At 47.0% G+C, this 21,378-nt stretch overlaps 2 protein-coding genes across 8 annotated transcripts in view; one reads left to right on the top strand and one right to left on the bottom strand.

Moving 5' to 3' along the window:
• COL26A1 (collagen type XXVI alpha 1 chain) overlaps positions 1 to 21,378 on the top strand; it is a 122,439-nt gene that overhangs the window by 25,820 nt on the left and 75,241 nt on the right. For 6 of the 7 annotated variants that reach the window (XM_072978293.2, XM_072978288.2, XM_072978291.2 and 3 more), the window contains exon 3: positions 7,788 to 7,891. In XM_072978293.2, coding sequence (XP_072834394.2) covers positions 7,788 to 7,891 — 104 coding nt within the window. The remainder of the gene's footprint in view (positions 1 to 7,787; positions 7,892 to 21,378) is intronic. The other variant, XM_072978289.2, reaches the window with a different exon arrangement.
• PFN4 (profilin family member 4) lies at positions 15,694 to 19,814 on the bottom strand. Its single transcript, XM_020777832.3, has one exon. The coding sequence runs from the start codon at positions 16,717 to 16,719 to the stop codon at positions 16,333 to 16,335; it is 387 nt and encodes a 128-aa protein (XP_020633491.3). The 5' UTR covers positions 16,720 to 19,814; the 3' UTR covers positions 15,694 to 16,332.

The raw sequence follows: 21,378 nt of genomic DNA, 5'->3' as shown, positions 1-21,378 counted from the left end.
CAAGAAGGAAAAGTTCCAGAAGAGCCAGCCCGAGTGGCCTTGGGCAAGCTGCACCACCACCACCCCACCCTCGGGAAGAAGGGTAAAATGAACCACTTCTGGATATTCTTTGTGTGGAAAACCCTGAACAGATTCGCCATAAGTCAGAATTGACTTGACAGCACGTGATTCTCATTTATTCTTATCGTACATAGCTTTTAATGTGAAATACGATACTTTTTCTTTCTTTGGGGGAGCCCACAAAATGGATTCCCCCCCTCCCCACATGATGCAGATGACTAAAAAGTCATTTTTTTTGCCCTTGTGCAGGAGTGAGAGAGAAAAATAGCAGTGATTGGACTCCCTCCCCCCCAACGGGTCATGTCAAAACATACTTTTCTGTTGAGGGTGAGCATTTCTGCAGCCCCCCCATGTTTATTCTGTTCTATTCTAGTTTTTCACAAGACTTCCCTTCTTCCTCCCAGATGGGAATTTATAGGCATTACTCTGAGAGCATTTTTCTTTGCATATTCCTGATGCACACAATTTTCTAACACGTATATTTTTCTGTTAACTCAAGTGGGAGCGAGCAAACTGTAGACTGCCATTCCCATCTGCCCCAGGCAGTATGATTGATTGAGAGGGATGCTGAGTATTGTAATCCAGTCGTCTCTTGAGAATTGACAGCCCTTTCCCTCTCCTGCACTAAAGTGTGTAGGCACCCATTTTTCAAGGGTCCTTGTTTTAAAGTTGTCTATGTTTTTAGAAACATCTGGATTGTTTGTGTGCGTCCCATCTCCTCCAAAATATATCGCAAGTGTCCAAAATGGACAGATTTTTGAAGCAAGACGTCTTCCATTCCATTTCCAGGTTCTGAAGTGCAAAACGGGTGTTTCTGTACAGAAATGCAAGCCCAACAGATTTCTTTCCCATCCCTATTGAGAGGTTAACCGAAGGTGATCTATAAACTATAACGCCATTGACAGCCTTATCCCTCTCCATAAATTTCTCTAATCCCTTTTTAAAACTGTCCAGGTTGGCAGCTCTTACTGTGTCTTGTCCGAGGCCTTTTCTGCTGACGCCTCAAAATTTTGCAGTCCAAAATCCAGCACGTGCTTGTAACATTCTCATACAAAATATAATTTCATGGAGTCGGTCACCACCGCCCCTGCTAATATTATGCTATTTTCTTAAAAATTGACTTTGCAATGGCCTGTTTTATCATCGACTTAAAAGGGGGGGGAAGGTTAAAGATCCCCAGAAAAAAGTTGATGTTCCTACAGTGTTGTAAAAGTCAGCACTGGTTGAGCTTCATCTTGAGTATACTGTGTCCAGTTCTGGACACCGCACTTCAAGAAAGATATTGACAAATTGGAGCAAGTTCAAAAGAAGGCAGCCAGGATGATCAGGGGGCTGGAAACCAAGCCCTAGGATGAAAGACTGAAGGAAGTGGGCATGTTTAGCCTTGAGAAAAGAAGACTGAGGGGAGATGGGAGAGCATTTTTCAAAGACTTGAAAGGCTTTCATTCAGAGGAGGGGCAGGATCTGTTCTCAATTAACCCAGAGTGCAGGACATGCAACCATGGGCTCAAGTGACAGGAAGCCAGATTTAGGCTAAATATCAGAAAACACTTCCTAACTGTTAGAGCAGTACGACAATGGAACCAATTACTGTGAGAAGTGAGTTAGTGCTCCAAGGCTGGAGGCGTTCAAGAGGAAATTGGACCACCACCTGTCAGATCTGCTTTGATTTGGATTTCTGCCTTGAGCAGGGGGTTGGACTCAATGACCTTCTAGGCCATGATTCTATGATTCAATGAAAAGATATACAGTGGTGCCTCGCTTAACGGGTGCCCTGTTTAACTACAAAATCGCATACCGACAAACTTTTTGCAATCACATTGCAATGTTTCAAATGGTGAAAAATCGCTTTGCATTGATCGGTACCCTGTTTCGTTTACCAATTATCGCAAAGCGATGATTTTCTAACAGCTGATTGGCGGTTCCAAAATGGCTGCGAGTTAAAAAAATGGCCACCCGCTGTGTTTTCGTGCGGATTCCTTGCTTACCGGACAGCGAAAATGGCCACCGTATGGAGGATTTTCGCTTTAAGGTGAGTTTTAAGCCCATAGGAACACATTGAAGGGGTTTCAATGCATTCCTATGGGCTTTTTAAAATCGCATAGTGACGAAATCGCTTTGCAGCGATTTTTGCTTCACCGATTAACGTCGCTATGCCGGGCACCACTGTATAGCCTCTATAATGGTAAAGCTAAAGCTTCCCCTTGACATTGAGTCCAGTCGTGTCCGACATTAGGGCTCGGTGCTCATCCCCGTCTCCAAGCCATAGAGCCAGCGTATGAGCCAGACAGTTTCCATGGTCACGTGGCCAGCACAATTAGACATGGAACGCCGTGACCTTCCCACTGTGGTGGTACCTATTGATCGACTTGCATTTTTACATGCTTTCGAATGGCTATGTTGGCAGGAGCTGAGACAAGCATCTATAGTTCAAATGCTATCGCAGCAGCTGAAGTGAATGAAATACAGATTGGGCCCTGCAAGACGCTTGCATGTTCCTGATTTTAATCCATGTGCATCAGAGCATTAGCAACTCTTGAGTGGCATACATGAGTTACCCTGCCCCCTCATCCCAAATCTGCAGCCCATGCACTATAAACAAGATGGTCCATTGTCTCCACCCCTCCAAGATCTAACTCCTAGAAGGAACTGAATGCTCACAAATGACTCGATTGACCATCTGCCATATCCCAGAGAGGAGAATGCTTTATCCCAGTGGTTCCCAACCTTGGGTCACTTGGGTGTTCTCGGACTGCAGTTCCCAGAAGCCCTGGCCAGCACACCTGGTGGCAAAGGCTTCTAGGAATCGCAGTCCAAGAACATCTGGGTGACCCAGGGTTGGGAACCGCTGCTCTGTTTGAAATTACACAGAGAAAGTTGTCTTCTGATTCTTTGTCAGCAGGGTTGACAAGCTGACATCTGACTTAGAACTATAAACCTGGAGACCAGGAGCCATAAAATTGCCCATTGACATTTATTACCTGCACAGCAGAATGAGCTAAAATGGTTGGGGGGGTGTTATCTCCGTTCATTCCCCACCCCCTCCACCAATTTACACATTTATTTATATTTGGGATGGAAATACCTTGTGTGTTTCAAGTAAAATAAAATAAGATTTAAAAGAAATCTGAACTTACAAAGGCATCCAGCATGGCCTAGATGTCTGAGTGTTTAATCTTTTAAAAGTCTGGATTCGAATCTCTGCGCTTTTGATCATATTTATGGCCAAATTAGGGATGCCCCCACGTTTTCCGAAGAGGCTCCTTCTCTCTAACAGGTGACTCTTGAAAGATGGGAGGTGACAATCATGCACTCCTATCTGGATTGGGAAGAGCAAAATTGGATGAGGATGATGGAAGACTCTCCCCCCCCCCAAGTTTATATTTGAAGAATGTACTAAGATTTGCAAATGTTTTCACACGTGGGATGGAAACGAATGGAAGCTTAAGCCATTTTAATATGGCAGAAAAGGAAACGAACAGATTTTCTATCTTGAGACTGAGCACACAACAATGGTTACCTGCTCTCTTCCATTGCTCTCACCGTGAAACGGCTTGTATTTCAACTGAAATTCGCTGGCCAGAGTCCTTTGGGGATCTACACTCGTGCAAACACGGTTGTGTAAGAGGTTGTGATTTTATTGGAATTGCGGAAGGGCTGCATCCAAGGCAGAGTTGCACAGATAGTACGGTACACACGCGAGGTTGTATTTCAGCCATTCTCAGCCTTTTTTTTTTTTTTTAGCCACGGACATAAACACAATATGAGAGAAATATAGGTCGAATCAGGATTGTACAAGTCACATGGCGAACCTTATAAGGCAATGTGTGAAGAATGGTTTCCAAACTGCAGCCCCCTTCAAATCTGCTGGCCTCCCCCATGGGAGGCTGTATGTCCCCTTCTTGAGAACAGCTACACCAGGCAACTGGCTGTGCAGCAGTGTGATCCAACACAACTCTTGCATCACGTGAGTTGTATTTATGCTACGTGACTGTTCAGCAGGGCCCTGGTGTTTATATCTAAACTTTCTGCTGTCATATGGAATTCCGTGGCCAAAATCCTCTTGCAGAACTTACACCAGCACACGAGGAGGTCAATATTGGGGAAATATGTTGGTATTTATTGAACCAGTCTGGACTTGCTGAAATTTCTGGAATAACTGTGTATCATCAAGTGACTTCCAACATATGGTGGCGACTCTTGTCATGGTTTTCTGGGAAGGGAGTGTTCAGAAGTGGTTTGCCATTCCTTTCTTCTGGAGGTGGAACTGAGCAGCTGGCCCAAGGCTACCCAGGTTGGCTTTTCTGGGATGCACAGAAAACGGGGAATTGAACGCTCAGTTTTTAGCTCCACAGCCAGGTACCTTACTTGTTATCCAGCTATCCAGCCAGCTGACATGCACATATTGAAACCTATTACCGTGTGCCTTATTTTCACCCCTGCTGGTAGTGACACCAGCACACAAGAATGAGGTCACTGCACTAGCACATTACTGCTAATGAGAGTCCATAGTCTGATTTTTCATGTGATTCCCCATTGAGTGCTTTTGCACATGACTTGGAATGCAAACAGTGACTCCCTAAACAGCTGCCATTTGCCACTACCACGTCATGCACATACACCAGTGCATGTAAGATTCTAGCTGTTTCTTTTCCCTTGAAACAGTGCGCTCGTTGGCCGCCCAAAGAACGACGGGGCCTGCGATTCGCAAAATGTCAACCACTGTTTCGCCCCAAAGGCCAGAAGAGTGAGAAAAGAAGGAGCAAGGATTTTCTGGACAGAGGGACTGAAAAAAAGAGACGTCCCAATGAAACAGGAATAATCCTGGCAGAGGATTCCCGTTCTCCAGTTCTAAAAATGGACTTGAACGTCCCACGAGGACTCTGGAAGGATTCTGTTGGCTCAGTCCAGAGGAGAAAGGAAGATAAACACCAGACTCTTATCTTGCAACTGCGAAAGCAAGCTTGATCCCAATCTGAAAGGCGGTTGTTCGCACGGTCGGCTGCTTTGCCAAAATTCTAAACATTGCAGGGCGAATGTTTTAAAAACACACAGGAATGAGACGCGTCCGGTGTGGTCTAGGGACACACGTTGGAGAGGCTGCTCTTTTCTTGGCCTGATCCAAGGTCTGTCTCGAAAGAGCCTTGACCATTCCCACCACCCCCACCACCCCCAAGCTGCTTGTAGCCTTGAAATCCGCCTGCTTGGGGAGTTTCTGGAAGAGATGGAAAGGGGCTTGTTCATAGCACCTGGGCAAACTGCTATGGTAGCCAAGAGGGAGGGGAAAGAGAACCAGTATTGCCTTCCCATTGCTCCCTATCCCATGGAGTTAAGGCGACCCATCTCAAGAGAGGGAGGGAGAAGAAGGAAGGGAAGGGTGACAGGGGTACTTGGGTTTTCCTGGCTACCACTGGCCATCTCCATGCTCCTGGTAAAGGTTCTGGAGCGTAGGTGTTGCGATCCCCTGGCACAGAGCTGGCAGAGGGCGTAGCTGTTGCAGGAATGTCCTTTGGAACCTAGGTTTGAGAGTAACGTTTGTTTAAAAAATAAAATAAAAGACAAAAGCATGGTGGCACCTTAAAGACTAACTTGGATCATTTTAAACATGAGCTTTCGTGGAGAAGTCCATCTGATCAACGGTCACGTTGGGTGGCGTACCACAGCAAACAGTACAAAACATCTAATTCAATAGCAGCAACAGAAATCATCAACATCAGGCGAGGGCTGTAGGTAGTAAACAAACAGTCTGTAGTCTCAGCGGAGCATTGAGGAGGTTTATGGCTTGGAAAGCCTGTTGGAATGAAAAAGTTTTTAAAAGATTTCTTAAAGATTTCCAGGGAAGAGACTGGGCGAATTTTGGGTGGCGGTTCGTTCCACAGCAGGGAAGCCACCATTGAGAAGGCCCACTTCCTCGTTTTCTCTTGGGGGGGCTCTCTCGGGATTAGCCCCCTCAGCCTCTCAAGCTGTGATGCCCAGGTAGGACAAGCAACCCCTCTTGGAGGGAGGCGTGCTGTCCTAGACGGAGGTATCAAACCATTAGAGCTTCATAGGTAAACACTTGCACCTCAAACCTGATACAAAAATGGATCAATAACCAATTCAAGGCAGCCAGTATTGGGGAAATACGTTGGCATTTATTGAACGAGTCTGGACTTGCTGGAATAACTCTGTGTCATCAAGTGAATTCCAACATATGGTGGCGACTCTTTTCATGGTTTCCTGGGAAGAGAGTATTTCTAAGGGGTTTGCTATTCCCTTCTTCTGGAGATGCCCTGGAATTGAGCAGCTTGCCCAAGGCCATCCAGGCTGGCATTTCTGGGATGCACAGAAAACGGGGAATTGAACGCTCAGTCTTTAGCTCCACAGCCAGGTACCTTACTTGTTATCCAGCCAGCTAACATGCACCTATTGAAACACATTACTGTATTTTTCCATTTATAAGACTTTTCTAATCCAAAATTAAGAAATCTTACATGGGACTTAGCAAGTGTAGGGGGAAAGGGATCAAAGTGTTGCAGGATGGTTTTGATCCCTGCTTTCCCCTCCACTTGTTTTTGTTCTCTCCTCAGCTTACTTCTGTGTATAAGACGACCCTCAATTTTTAGTCTAAAGATTTTAGACAAAGGTATAGTCTCATATATGGAAAAATATGGTACATGTGCCTTATTTTCACCCATGCTGGTAGTGACACCATGGCTCATGACCTTGACAGTTGAGGTGTGCTGATTTGTGCTTTCGGGTTGACTACAACTCCCAGAATTCTCCAAATGGCTTGAAACATTCTGGGACTAGTTCAATGCCTTGTTGTGTTATATGTAGCCCCCCTTCAACCACATCCCTAAATAGAAGAGCCTCCTTAGGGAAGATCAACTAGCACTCACTTCAATATCTATTTGCCACTAGTGAAAACTGACTGACTAAATAAAGTACTTTTTAAAGAAAACATTCTTTCAGGTTGCTGAGGATACTGTTTATTATGTTCTGGTGCATTTTTATTTCCTGCAACCCACTGCTATTTTAAAAGTGTGGTCACACCATGATTTATTAGTGCATGAATGATATGCAATTATTTTACTACGATCTATTCTTTCTTCATTTGCATGTTACAAATTGCCCGGGAAATGTTGTGTGCACTGAATAAGGCAGGATCTAAATCCTAGAATTGAATAAGCAGTAGGGCTGTGATTTATACTGTACATCGGAAAAAAACAGAGGTCTTCCATACCTCGTGGCACCTTTGATTCCAAGAAGTCTACCCCTGTGTAAGTTTTTGTGGCCCATGCTAGTGCAGTTCAGTGGGTTGGAGCACCCAGTTATAGAGCCAGGAACCGGGAGATCAAATCGCCCTTTCTCTGTGCCTTCTGAAAGAGGGGGCCTCAGCTGAGATCACTCAGAGGGAGAGGGTGTGACTGGGATTGACCTGATGACACTTCATGCATTTGGGAGCCACGCAGAAAAGAACACATTTCTTCTGGACCCGCTCCATCCGAAACAGAGGGGCATGAAAATAAATGTGTTGACCTCGAAGGTCCCTTTAGATCACTGGTTCAGGAGAAAGGTGGCCTGTAAATAAAATAAAACAAAATAAAGGTTCGAGCATACTCTTCTTGTGGCTGTCGCTAAAAGAGACCAACATGGCTTCTTCTCTGAAAATCATGTATTTGTGTAGCTGTGGTTGATCCCCAGCGGGTGTTCTTTCCGCCAGTGTGACGTCATCTTTGTGTTAGTTACAGGACTCTCATCAGACCCACGTACAAAATCTCCTACAGAACGGTGACGGCCCTGGAGTGGAGATGCTGCCCTGGCTTCACTGGAAGCAACTGCGAAGAAGGTGAGGCTCTTGCGACCGGGCGCGTCCCACGTGCAGCTCTTTCCAACTGATTCCAGGGCGTCGAGCGAAGCGCTCGCTTTCTTGCTCGGGGGGGGGGTCCCCCTCTTGTGTAACCTATCATGCAAACATAACACAGTGGAGATGATATAAACACAACATGCTGGCTTTCACTGGGACATGTCAAAAACCATAACCGCCTTACTCGGCGGACGTTTCTGGATTTGAATCCGTGTTGCTTTTAGAGCCTTGTGAGGAGCATCCTCATGCAGCCTATTATTGTATTGTTGCACGACCCAGTGTAACAAACCATGCAGAAGTGCTTCTGCTGACTTCTGAACTTGGGGCCTTTCATTGTCGAAAACGGTGCTCATGGTGCTGCACCAATGGGTGCAATGAACAGAATGATGGCCGATCGACGATAGTGATTAGAGATGGGCCCAACCCTTGGTTCAGAGGTTTGTATGCGTGTTCCCTTTCCCTGCCTCCCCAGACAATGACCCACTCCCCAGCCGGCGCATGCTCTTCTCCTCCTCCTCCCCTTTGGCTGTTCAGCCAGTCCCAGGAGCACAAGTTCGCCTGTTCTGCCTCCTTGTTTGAGTGGGCCATCAGCCAAGGAGGGGCGGGACAGGGAAGCCCGTCCTCCTGCCTGGGATTGGCCGAACAGCCCAAGAGGAGGAGGAGGAGAGGAGTGTGTGCCAGCTGGGGAGTGGGTCATTGGCTGGGGAGGCGGGGAAAGGGAACACATGGCACCTGAATTGTTGTGCATACGAACCGGCACAAATCTCCGAACTGAGGTTCGTGCCCATCTCTTAACGGCAACGATAATGATGTTGTATCACCCCTAATGTGCTATGATGAAGCTTCCTTTTGGAGCGGCGCTTGGCCAGTTTCCCTCAGACTCTCTTTCACCGTGGACAGTGGTGCAGGTGGTTTCCCTTACCACACGTTCTTGGAGCCTGGCATTGGAAAAAAAAGGTCATCTCTAGGGAGAGGAGCGTGTTCGGGGCCGGTGATAGCTTTCAGGTCCCAGAATGGCTCTCTTAACACGCACTGAGTTCTTCCCACTCAGGAAACTCCTGAGCACACCCAACAAACACATCTCTAGCGTCGGGCTGAAATTCACGCCTGCCTGACTTTGTAATTCTGAGCATATTGTGTGTTGCATTCGTGAAAGATTGTAAGACGTTTGCCACGGTCTGGCTCTGCTTTGTGGGTCTGTTTTATGTGGGACTTTCTTTGTAGAAATTGAGGTTGATTCCGTTGGGTGTTGGATTCTCTGGTATTCCCTTTCCCTCTGTCTCCGAGTCCGAGATCTCTCTTCTCCCCGTCTTTGGCAGCCTCTCAGATTACTGGTTGAGTCGAACCACTCTGGAAACTGGCTGTAGAGTCAAACAGAACGTCTTGACCCTTTGCTAATAGGTTCAGGTTTTTGAGAAAAGGCACCACTTAACCATCACCAGCTGGCGGGCACCTCCTTAGCGCCCGAGGGCTAAAGATTGTTTAGATTATAATTATCTCAGGAATTTTAACTCTTAACCTGGCAGCTGACAAAGAAGAACTCCCAGCCTGGAAGGAGGTCTTGCTGGCAGTGAGTTAAACTGCACTGGGAGGTATGTGGGCTTTAAAAGCTTCTCTCTGTCTGTTTCCTTATTGTGGGGGAAATGGCCTCCTTGCTTCATGGGATTCCCCCATTCCCACGACACATGCCACGGCTGTGTTTACACAAGACATTCGGGTGAGGGTTTTGCGCTGGACGTTTTCTTCTTCTCTGTCCACCCCGTGGGCTTCTCTTGGCTCTAATATGTTTTCAGCGGCAATGGAAGGCCTGATTTGTTTTCTCCGTCATTCAGCTGTTTTTAAAATTAAGAGTTCTTTCTCTCCTGGAATTGGTTGATTTTGTAAATGCTAGAAGACCAAACTTTAAAGGAAATTGGGACCGCCAGTACGGTGCACAAATCCTGAGTTGCAGATCCCGGTCGTCTTAGAGTGGAGAGTACCGTGTTCTAACTGTCCACCATGGAGATGTTAAAGATGAGCGACATCTCAGAAAAAAAAGCAACAGCTACCTTAATTCAGTGCTAGCACGTGTGGAAAAACCAGGAGTTCAAACCCAGAGTTTTAAAAGTTAAGCACTCAAACCCTGGAAGTGGATGGGCTGAGGAGCTGAAGGACTGAAAACATCAGAATGAAATTTAACAGGGATAAGTGCAAAGTTCTACACCCGGGGTAGGGGGAAACAACTGCCCTGTTCCAAGCTGGGGGATTATTGACTCAGTAATACTCCAAGTGAAGAGGAACTTGGAATTGTTGTGCATCACAAGCTGAATGTGAGCCAGCAGTGTGATGTGCCTGCAAAAAAGACCAATGCGATTTTAGGATGCATTAACAGGAGTCTAGTCTTCAAATCCCGTGAGATACTAATCACCCTCTATTCAGTCCTGGCTAGGCCTCATCTTGAGTCCTCCGTCCAGCTCTGGACACCACATTTTAAGAAGGAGGTCAACGAACTGGAGCAACTTAAGAGGAGGGCAACAAGGATGATGATCAGGGGACTGGAAACCCAGCCCTAGGAGGAAAGACTGAAAGAACTGAGCATGTTTAGCTTTGAAGAAAGAAGACGGAGGGGAGAGAGGATAGACTTGAAAGGCTGTCCTACAGAGGAGAGGCACGATCTGTTCTCCATCCTCCCAGAGCGCAGGACACGTCATAATGGGGTCAAGTTACAGGAAGCCAGATTTAGGCTGACTGTCAGGAAAAACTTCTTAACTGTTAGAGCAGTGGGACAACGGAAGCCATGACCTCAGGGGGAGGTGGTGAGCGCTCCCAACACTGGAGGCTTTCAAGAAAAAAACGGACCACCTTCTGGCAGATCTGCTTTGACTTGGATTCCTGCCTAGTGGTCAGTTCTTGTAATGACTTTGTGGAAATACATTTCTCCAGCAAAGGCTCCCTTCTATTGGCCACTTCTGGTAACGTCACGGTTAGAAATATAAATTTCTGGGGATTTTTCTTTTAATAGTTTGAATATTTTGGGGTCGTGGATAAGTGAATCAGCGGATACGGATCCCGCAAATACGGGTGTGTGTGTGTCTTCCTGTACTTTAAAAACAGTTGAGCAAAAAACAGTGATAGGGTGATTAACTCTGTCCCCAAATCTCTACAGACAGAGCAAAAACCACAACTCGTGAGCTTTCAGCGGCCTCCCCAGGTTGCCATACAAGATTTTCCACCAGAATCATTCTGAAGGAGCTTTCAATGAACGCTAACGGCAAAACATCAAGTTGCCCTCTTCAAAAAAAGCCCTTCTGCATTTTGAAATGATTAGCTCTCCCAAGAAATGTGCTATTCCACTTGGAAGGCCACGCAGGAGACGATCCTACAGAGAATATGCCACAATCAGGGCCCGGCATGCGTCAGGCAAGGCAGAGCATCAGCTTATGCGCACATCACCTGACACCTATGCGCCTGTGTTGCCGCAGTGTCCCCCGGTGTCATCAGCTCTCGATCACCAGGGACAGCTCCAGCATTTTGATTTAGTTCACCCCAGGAAAACGTCATTTCCCCCAAATTGTTGTTGCTGTTTAGTCGTGTCCGACTCTTCATGTTCCCACGGACCAGAGCACGCCAGGCCCTCCTGTCTTCCCCTGCCTCCCGGAGTTTGGTCAAAGTCATGGTGGAGTTCCCCCAAATAGGGAGGGCCATTTTCTCTTTGTGATAGAGGATGGATCCTTGCAAAATGGAAACCTCTGGGCATGCTCGAGGTTGGTGTTGTCTCAATGATGCATACTTTGGTGGAACAAAGGAGGCTGGTGGGGAACGGTTTTTACACGCATGCAGGACAGCCCCCACTTAGCCTCAGATTTATCGGATGGAGTAGTTGATAGACAGAACAGAAGTCCGTCCTGGGAATGGCTGGTCTCATCAAGCACCACCAGCTCCAGAGGCTGAGGGCACCGAATTAGCTCCGGGTACCTGAGTTCTTATTTCAAGACCCGCCGCCTGCCCCCGGAGTCTTACCCCTGCCCCATCGTTGGACTCCCAAGAAACCTGCAGCTAAACCCCATCTGACAGCCCTTGTGAGGGACGCTGTGTTTGTAGAAGGTCTTGGTTAATTCCTGGATTGTTTTGGCTGCTTCTGGCCTCCCGCTAAGTTGATAAGATAACCAAGAACTTAACGGGAGTTGTTGCTTCAGCTTCGGAGGGGCTTAACTCAAACAATTCTGCTGGGTAATAAGCCTGACTTTGTTTCTGCCGCCCCACACACTCTGCCCCCCTCCCTCTCCCTTTCTCTCTGGCGTAAGGGGGATTTCGGCTACAACAGGAAATGAGCCCTTTCAGCCACCCAGCCTGCTGGCGGGATCCTGATCTAAAGACCATATGGAAGAGGGCAGCGTTGAGGGGATGCCGGGGAGTTATGACGAGGGTGCGTCGATTTGATTGATTGGCCTCCAAGAGGAAGCCGACACCTCAACCTACCCTATGTGCCTTACTCCTCTTGGCCTCGAGGAGTTCAAAGCCCACGCGGTGTCTCCTGGGAGGCAAAAATTTTTAAAAATCGTCCGTCCCCTCCACCACGCCAGCTCAGAAGGTTGGCGCCAACTTGATGTCAACCCGCGAATGACGGCCTTGTTTTTACTTTGGCTAATATCACATGTCAGCTTCCCCTTTCACCCTTCTTACGATGCAGATTGGCTGTATTCCGTAGGAGAAGAGTGCAGACTCAGCGAAAACAATTCTGTCCACCTGGCTTCCAAGGGAATGACATAGTCGGTGCGCTACAACATGATTCTGTGCCAGGGTGCAGAAACTGCCCTCTTCAAAACCTCCCTCCTTCCCTTTCTTCTCTTAAAAATAAGTTTCTAGCCCTGGACGTGACGAAGACACACTCTAGTCCTGAAAATGAGTAGCGGTCGCAGAATGTCTCTCGTGTTCTTTCCCTTTGGAAAGGAAAGCATAACCCAGTTTGCAAAGAAATATACACACAACCCATCCAGTGCTTCAGCCTCTTGCGAAACCTATCTTAACCTGGGCTTAACATCTAGGAGGAACTTTCCTGGCTGAATCCGTCTTGCCATGTATGTTTAGACTTCAAGTTTTCAGCTCTAGGTTCTTCACATTGGTACAAACCTGACGAAGTGGTGTTTTAATCCACGAAAGCTCGTCGGTTGTATGATGATATTTTTAGTGGTCCGTAATGGTGTCACCTATTTTTGCATTTAAAACAAAGCAGTCATCCTAGTTTTAAGCAGTAGTGGCTATGGATGCAATGGCGTGATAGTGAATCATCACCCTGCCCCCTGTACTGGCAATGTTCGTTTAAAAAGGGGACAATGATAAGCGAAATGCCATTCCCACAACTGCAAGAACTCAGTGCTGAGCGCCAGGAAATGTCTTGGCATTTTCACCAGCAAAGAGAAGAATAGGACATTCCTCTGCTTTGGCGTGCAAGAATGAAAGAAGCGAACATTTATAGTCAAATATAGTCGCTTAATTTGTTTCATTCACATGGTTCCCGTTTGCCCGGGCACAAAAGACTGGTCATCCTGAAGCTAAACCTCATTGTGAACCTGATCTTTACAGAAAAGTCGTCCTGACAGCTGTCTGTTGATCTGCCTATATCCTACATTGCCCTTCGACAGCACCACCGGCAGAACAAAATATCCCTTCCATTATTTATTTTGGATTCTCTTCCTATGGACTTTTGCCCACTTCCCTGTTTTAATCAAGATTTTACTTGTGTTTTTAATTCCTTGCCTACTAAATATTCCCAGTGCAACATAGCTCTCTTATCAGACAGAAATCTGATTAGCATACTCCCCTTTTCATCCACTAGCTCAGAAAGAAGAACCTTCAGGCGGTTTTGCAGACTGAGATGCCGTCCACATGCTTTCCCCTTCCCCCCCCCCTTGGAAGGTTTATTGTTTTAGTATGCGCAGCAGACTACAGTGCCCATCATGCTTTTGCAGTGTGATATCCTCACAAGCGAACGAGGAGACATCTGACAGTCATGGCGAGGAACTTAGAAACTGACACCGGGAGCGACACTAGTGGCAGATGGGAGCTGGAGTCCAACATCAGCCTCAATCAACCTGGGTCATTGTCGTCGAAACACATCTGGAGGCCACGAATTTCAGGAGGGCTGGCATATTGGATTTATTAAATCATTCTGGCTGCTATCATGCTTACCATACTTAATGGTAAGCCAATCCTGTGACCCCCCCCCTTTGCAGCAGTAGTGTATTAAAGCCATCATTCATATGGGTATCAGCAAAAAGGAGAACTCATAATATTGCACCCCATAGACCTCCTCCTCCTCCTCCTGGCACTCATTAGGGGGAAATCCAGGGTTTCAATGTAATGCATAAATAAAGAATATGTAAAGGTGCCACCTTTTCAGCTGCAATTGATGGGGACACAGGAGAGGGCCTTCTCTGTAGCTGCTCCCAGAGACTCTGGAACTCCCTCCCACCGGAGGCCTGGCTGGCCCCGTCTTTGCTGTCCTTCTGAAAGCAGTCAAAGACCTTTCTCTTTAGGCAGTCTTCCCCTTAATGACCGAATGGGGTACTTCAATGCAGAAGTCTCCAACCCCTGGTCCACGGCCGGTCCGTGGCCTGAGCCGTACTGGGCCGTGGAGACAGACCTCCCGCCCCTCCCCACACGCACTCACCCCCCGCACAGCTGATGTGCACTTGCGTGCACACGTGCAGGGGGTAACCTGCCTTCCGCAGCCGGTCCGTGGGGTGAAAAAGGTTGAGGACCCTTGTTTTAATGGATCGTTGTGCTTACTGCTTTGAATGTGTGTGTTTTTTGATGTTGCTTCTCTTTTAATGTGACATTTGTTTGATCTTTTTTAGTATTTGTGTACTTACTGCTTTTATATCCCAATATTGTTTTTTTAACGATATAAGCTGCCTTATGATATAAGCTTGCCACGAATTATGGCGTTAGCTCGTGTGGATTGCAATTACCTTCCTCAGTTACATGGGAAACTGCTTCAGATACTGTACATGTAATTAGGATGATGGCAGGACAGGACTGTAGACTGTGAGATCTGTAGGGGATCAAGTGCAGAACTGTACAGACAGTGAAAATTACATTATGAATTACATTATATATACAGCCCTTCTTGTTCATAGCAGAAGAATCTGAGTAAGATGCAGAAGCATAGAGGGTGTTGAAAATCCATTATCCCTATCCAAAAGTCTGGTGTCAGACTGGAATCTTTTAATGGCAATTCAGAGTCACCGTAACTCAGAAGAGAAATTGATAGCAAGTAGGGATGTATGCAGATACGTGGTGCCCCGCATTAACCCTCGCTATGCGGAATCGCCGCTAAACGGGTAGGGAAAATGTTCCAATACCTTGCTTACTTACCCGTTAGCGAGGAGTCCCCTTGCCGGCAGCCATTTTCGCGCCCAGCTGTTCGGCAGCTCCAAAATGGCCGCCGCAATACCCGATCTTCGCAATGCGGGTTTTCCCCATTGCGAAGATCGGGTATGTTTCCGTATAGCGATCCCGAAAAAGGGATCGCTATACGGAAACATCGCTATACGGTGCACTCGCTAAGCGAGGCACCACTGTATATGCTTTTTGGGTTCTTTTGCAGCTACCTGTTTTATTTGGGGTGGGGGTTCACCAACCCTTTCGGCTTTCACAAAAGGAAAGCCCCTTTTGAATTCCCTCATTTTGGATCTCTCATTTGTGGAAGGAAAGTTCTGACACTCCAAAAGTCTTTAAAACCACATAGAAGCAAGGCAAACAGAGAATCAATCTACTCCAAAAGCAGGCGACAGGACAGGAAAAAGAATAATCAGCCTCATTTATTTACCGACCAATTCAGGTACTGGATTCACCAACCTCAGAAGGCTGGAAGGCCGCATTTTTCAAAATGCGCTGTCTCTTGCGTCAGCCGTGGTCAAGCTGTTCTTAATATGGAACTGACTGTATTGTACCTACCGGACATTTTCACTTTAAAACTGAGTGGCTGTTTGCTTTTTATTTTAAAGGGCACCCAAAATTCAGCGCCAACATGCTCAAACGGACAATCTTCTCAATTTCTGTTTCTTTTACATTGATCCCCCCTCCCCAGTTTTTGATTTGCTCTCCGTCTGAGATTCAAATAAATTTACGTTTGAGTCAATTCTTATCAAAAAATGGCATTGAACGATATTGCGCCTCATTCTTACTTATTTCAACGACGTACCAGGTTTGCTTGGATATTGGAAAGCATTTGTCGATTTATTTGCAAAGTTCAAAAGAAGAATTCAGCATGGCCCTTAAGTGGTTGCATTGGGCTGATCTCCAGAGAAGAAATTAGGGATTTCTCATTTTGCTTTTCCCATGAGAAATGGTGGCACTTGTGTATATGCAAAAGGTGCGTGCCAAGTCTACGCAATGTGGTGCCGGCCTCAGGCGAATCTTTGCATCCTTCCTTTATGCCCTCAGTTCCCCTTTTCTCTGGAGTAATCCCCCAGTTTCTCCACGGCTTCCACGCACACGCTGGGGTACATGCCTTGGGAATACGTCCCGACCAGGATGAAGAGCCGCGTCTTCACCAAGATCACGCCGCTGTCTTTCCCTTTCAAATAGATGGATTGGTCGTCCGCTCGGACGCACCTGTAATGCTGGCCCTTAAAGTAGAGGCCGTCCCGTCGGACTTCGAGCAAGTTTTTGTTGAAGGCCTGGATGAAAACTGAAGCTTGGCTTTGGATGTTGAACCCGGGGGTGGTCGTCAGCACTGTCCCGTTTTCAATTTTGACGAGGGCGGCGTTGGCCACATGCTTGGTTCTGGTGAGGCTGTCGATCAACAGACTTTGTGCTTGGTTCATCTCTCTTGGAAGCTGCTCGAAGCGTCTTCCTTCCTTCCTTGGCGACGTAAACAGCTCAACTGCCGGCGGCTTTGCTCAAAGAATCCTGGCGAAAGGGCCGTTGGTTGAAGGAGCTGCCAACACAGGCTCCTAGCAACAGAGCAGACGAGGAGGAGGTGGCTTTCGCCCTGCCTGAAATTCGGCTTTTTTGTTCGTAAAACAATTGTGGTTTTTTTTCCTCTTATGGAGATACACAGGGGATTGTGGCAACGGGTGTTTTCTCCCGTCACTTGCAAGGAAAACTGGTTCCCCTCCCAAATGAATTAACTCTTTGCTATTGACCCTTCTTCTCACACATTACTGTCACCATACCTGGCCTCTTCCTCATTTGCTTTGCTTCTCTTGAATGTCAGGAGTGACAAGTTGACAGGGGGACTAATAGTCTTTATTATCGGTTCTCCTAGAACTGGAAAGACCTCCACTTTCTTTGTTGTTGTTTAGTCATGTCCGATTCTTCGTGACCCCATGGACCAGAGCACGCCAGGTCCTCCTATCTTCCACTGCCTCCCAGAGTTGGGTCAAATTCATGTTGGTCGCTTCAGTGACAGTGTCCAACCATCTCGTACTCTGTCGTCCCCTTCTCCTCTTGCCTTCACACTTTCCCAACATCAGGTTCTTTTCCAGGGAGTCTTCTCTTCTCATGAGAGGGCCAAAGTATTGGCCCCTTTCTAGATATGGGATTTAAGGTAACATCCCATTCGGGCTTTTGAATGTCTGTAAGGTTAGGCATTATACTTCAGTGGAAGACAGGAGGGCCTGGCATGCTCTGGTCCATGGGGTCACGAAGAGTCGGACATAACTTAACAACGAAACAACAACAACAACAAAATGTTAGGTTTTGCTCTGATCAGTGGAGAAACGCTCTTGCACTCTTCCTCTCACTTTTCTTGGTATCTTGGGTTAGCGCTAAAGCGCTACAGGTGTCCTAACACTCAAGCAGTCTTTTAAAAAAAAGTTCGGTTCCAATTTGGGTTGCTCCCCCCCCCCATTTTTCTAGCCATAAAGTGCCATTTATTCTATGTAGAGGTATCTGTGGGTGCATGCCTGTCTGGAAGAGAGCCGGCGAGGCTTTCCTCCCTTGCCTTGCTAACTTTCTCCTGACCCAAAGGCAGTTTAGGAACCGATGAAACACGACGGCAAAGGAACCAGAAGGTCCAGAAGAATCTGGGGCTCACATCTGACTAGAGACGAATTACGGCAGGAAACGATGCCTCCTGACTGGCCACTTTGAACTCTCTTTAAAAGCACAGGCCAGCTTTGTCGTAATACTGTTTTCTTTTAATGTTTCCTTTATGGGTCCTTAGGAGGACCTCCACCCAACAGACCTTTCGCTGTCTCCCCCTCTTCTTCCATAAAAGCATTGACATCTGCAGGCAATCCCCCGTCCACACACACACACACACACACACTCCGCCTGCCGAAAAGCTTCAAACAGCAAAAACGCCTGGGAAAGGTTCATTGAACAACACCAGATCTCTTGCCCCAGTGGACCTGAAAATGCGTCGGGTTAACCGGCTCCCTGGCTGACGGATGGCCTTTGTCTGTATGGCTTCCAAAATGGGTCCAGGAGTTGTCTGTCTGTCCCTTTATCTCGGAGCAAGATCTGGTTTTCTGCGCTCGGGACAAATCGAGACTCTCTCCCTCCCTGCTAGAGAACAGTGGGACAGGGAAGAGACAATTATTAGAGAAGAAGAGAAGAGAGAATATATTAAGGAAGGTCAGATATCTGTATTGCTTTGTTTTTTTTTATATTAAAAAGGGGAAATCCGTGGAAGCTGAAGCTCAAAACCTCTCCATCCTTACACGTTGCTTCTCGGTGTCTTGTCGAATTGGTGCCCCAAAAATGTGCAAGGATGGGGAGTGTCGCTGCATCACCCACCCCTGTTGTTGTTTCCACTCCCCTCTCATGCATGGAGGGCAATGTTCTGCATGCAATGTATTGTGTTATGTCTGAAATCTCCCCATGCTCTTGGGGAAGCCTTCCCCACAGAACATCCGCCTGGGGAAGGCCGCTAAAAATTGTGAAGTGAGCCGGTGGTGGTTCACGGCTGGTTTGTGAACTTTCCAAGTGCCACTTTCCAAGTGCCAGCCTTTTCATTAATTTGGAAGCCAGGCAGTTTGTTCTTTGGTCAAAAGATTCTGTTGTGCAATATCTGAAGAATCCAGAATGTAGCTGCCAGCCAGTATGTACACAGGGCTTTAGTGTTCATTTGCATGCATTGAAACACATGTGCGTTAGGGAGGACATGCAATCATTCCCAGCTCCAAGTGCCGAGACCAAGACAGAAGAAAACCAACGCAAAACCTAACACAAACCTTAAACTATGAAGGGAACACAGCTGCAGGTGGGAATCTGACCTGGACCCTCCCAGCCTATATTTTTCCATTTCACATTATTAGGTTACAGCCGGCTGGATAGTTCAGTGGTTTTAAATACCTGGCTGGAGAGCCAGAACTCGCAAGTTCAATTCCGCCACTGTGGCTCCTGGGAGAAGAGCTAGCCTGGGTGGCCTTGGGCCAGCTGCAAAGTCATCCCGGGGAGCCCCCTAGAGGAAGGAAAAGGTAAAGCACTTCTGAGTGTTCTCTACCTGGAAAATCCCGAAAAAGTCAGAACTGACTCGACAGCACATCATTATTATTTTATGAGTGGAGAGACATTTTTTGTTGGGAAATCATTGATCCATTCGAGAAGCCCAATCTGGATGAAGGCTCCACTTTTCGTTAAAATAACAATGGTCTGCTCAAACATGTTTTTGTTTGCTTGGTTTGTTGTCTTTTTTGGGGTTGGATTTGTTTGCTTGCTTTTTGATTCCAGAGAAATCTCTTTCAACTGGAACTGTCCTTATAAAACAGAGACGGTTATAGCAATCAGTACAGGGACTACTGTTCTTAAACTCTGCTCCCATAAACGCTCCCCAGCATATCCAGAAGCCAGGGATCCTGGGAACTGTAGTCTAGTCGTGGGCAGCTGTAGTCCAGTGATGGATACACACAGAGCAACACCCACAGGTGGCTCGTGCTCTGAGTAACGACCTAGACAGACTGCCATCATGCGATGTCCATGGGATTGGGCCTAGAGACAGCCTAGAACAATGGCGGCGAACCTTTCTGAGCCCGAGTGCCCAAACTGCAACACAAAATCAACTTATTAATTGCAATTAAAACCCAAATACTGAGGTTTTAGTTTAGGGGGAAAAAACTGCTCCTGCACTGCAAGGGTTAAATGCTTGTATTTTTTTCTTCTTCTTCCTATGGGCGGTATTACCAAAGAAATACTTACTGGTCCTCCAAACCCTCACTGGACTAGACTGGTCATGATCCCCATTGCAACCCCTCCGCTGGACCACTGCACCAGCAGAGGGGAGTGCCAAAATCCAGGATCAGAAGACAGGTAAGTATTTCTCGATGGTGACTTATGGCTCGCATGCCCACAGAGAGGGCTCTGTGGGCCAGCTGTGGCAGGCGTGCCAGAGGTTCACCATCACTGGCCTAGAGAGTTCAACTGATGTAGGATGCCAGGGGTGGGGTAGAATTGTAACTGGTGAAGCCAGATGGAGTTACATGGAGCCAATTCTGAAAGAGCTGCACCTCCCAATTCAGACTGGTGGCACTGATCTTCACCACCCTAAATGACATGGCGTCTGGAAGGTGGCCTTTTCCAGCTTGCCCGTAACCTAAGCCGGTTAAGGATGCTCCCTTCCGTTGATGAGGATTAAGTAATAATAATGTGCCATCAAGTCAATTCTGCCTTAAGGCAAGCTTTTCCAGGGTTTTCTAGGTGGAGAGGACTCCGAGAAGTGGTTTCCCATTGGCTTCTTCCAGGGCTGGACTGGGATAGTGAAGTTTGCCCAAGGCTACACAGGCTGGCTGTTCCTCTAGGAGGAACCAAGGGGAACCGAACTCCCAACCCTTTTGGATCCACAGCCTAACCCAGCTGGTTGTCTAGCACTGGCAGACCAAAAGTGCAGTAGCTTTTTTCCTTTTTGCATGAATGTTCCTGAACTTGGAGATTTCAACGTTTCTAAGGAGCAGGGTTAGGCTGCCAGATGTCAAGCAGCTATCTTCAGAGAGTTGTGTATTAGACGTCTTTAAAGTTGACTTCCTCCCTCGCCCTAAAAAGACCCAACCGTTCCTGCTCCGGTCTATTCAGTTTCAAACGGATCTGCAGGTTCAGCTTGCGTTACTCTGGAACCAAATGTGGCCCCTCCTTTCTGGTCTGGACTTCCCACCAATCGTTTCGGATCAGACCAATCTGGCTTAGAATTTGGACTCCAGCCAGAGTCTGTGCACGGCCTCCATCGTGAGCGGTCGGTTGGGCTATGGAGAAATAAACTTTTTTTTAAAAAAACATACTCTCAGTAGATCAAGATCTGATTCAAGAGCTGACATTCCAAAATCTCATATTTTAGAAAGCAGTGTGAAGATGTGGCTCTGTAATATAAAAACACTTCGCTTTTAAGGTACCATGGGAATCTTTTCCAGCAGCACGGCAAGGAAAGAGTTTGCCTACAAAACTCAAGCATCTTCCCCTCGTAAGCCGTCAGAATTCATCTGCACCCACGGGGGTATATATTCTCTAATAACCATTCCTGGCTTTCCTTCGTGGCTTTAATACAAACC

Source organism: Pogona vitticeps, chromosome 7 (assembly GCF_051106095.1).
Source record: "Pogona vitticeps strain Pit_001003342236 chromosome 7, PviZW2.1, whole genome shotgun sequence".
Classification (NCBI taxonomy): domain Eukaryota; kingdom Metazoa; phylum Chordata; class Lepidosauria; order Squamata; family Agamidae; genus Pogona; species Pogona vitticeps.
This window is presented reverse-complemented; position numbering and strand designations above follow the sequence as displayed.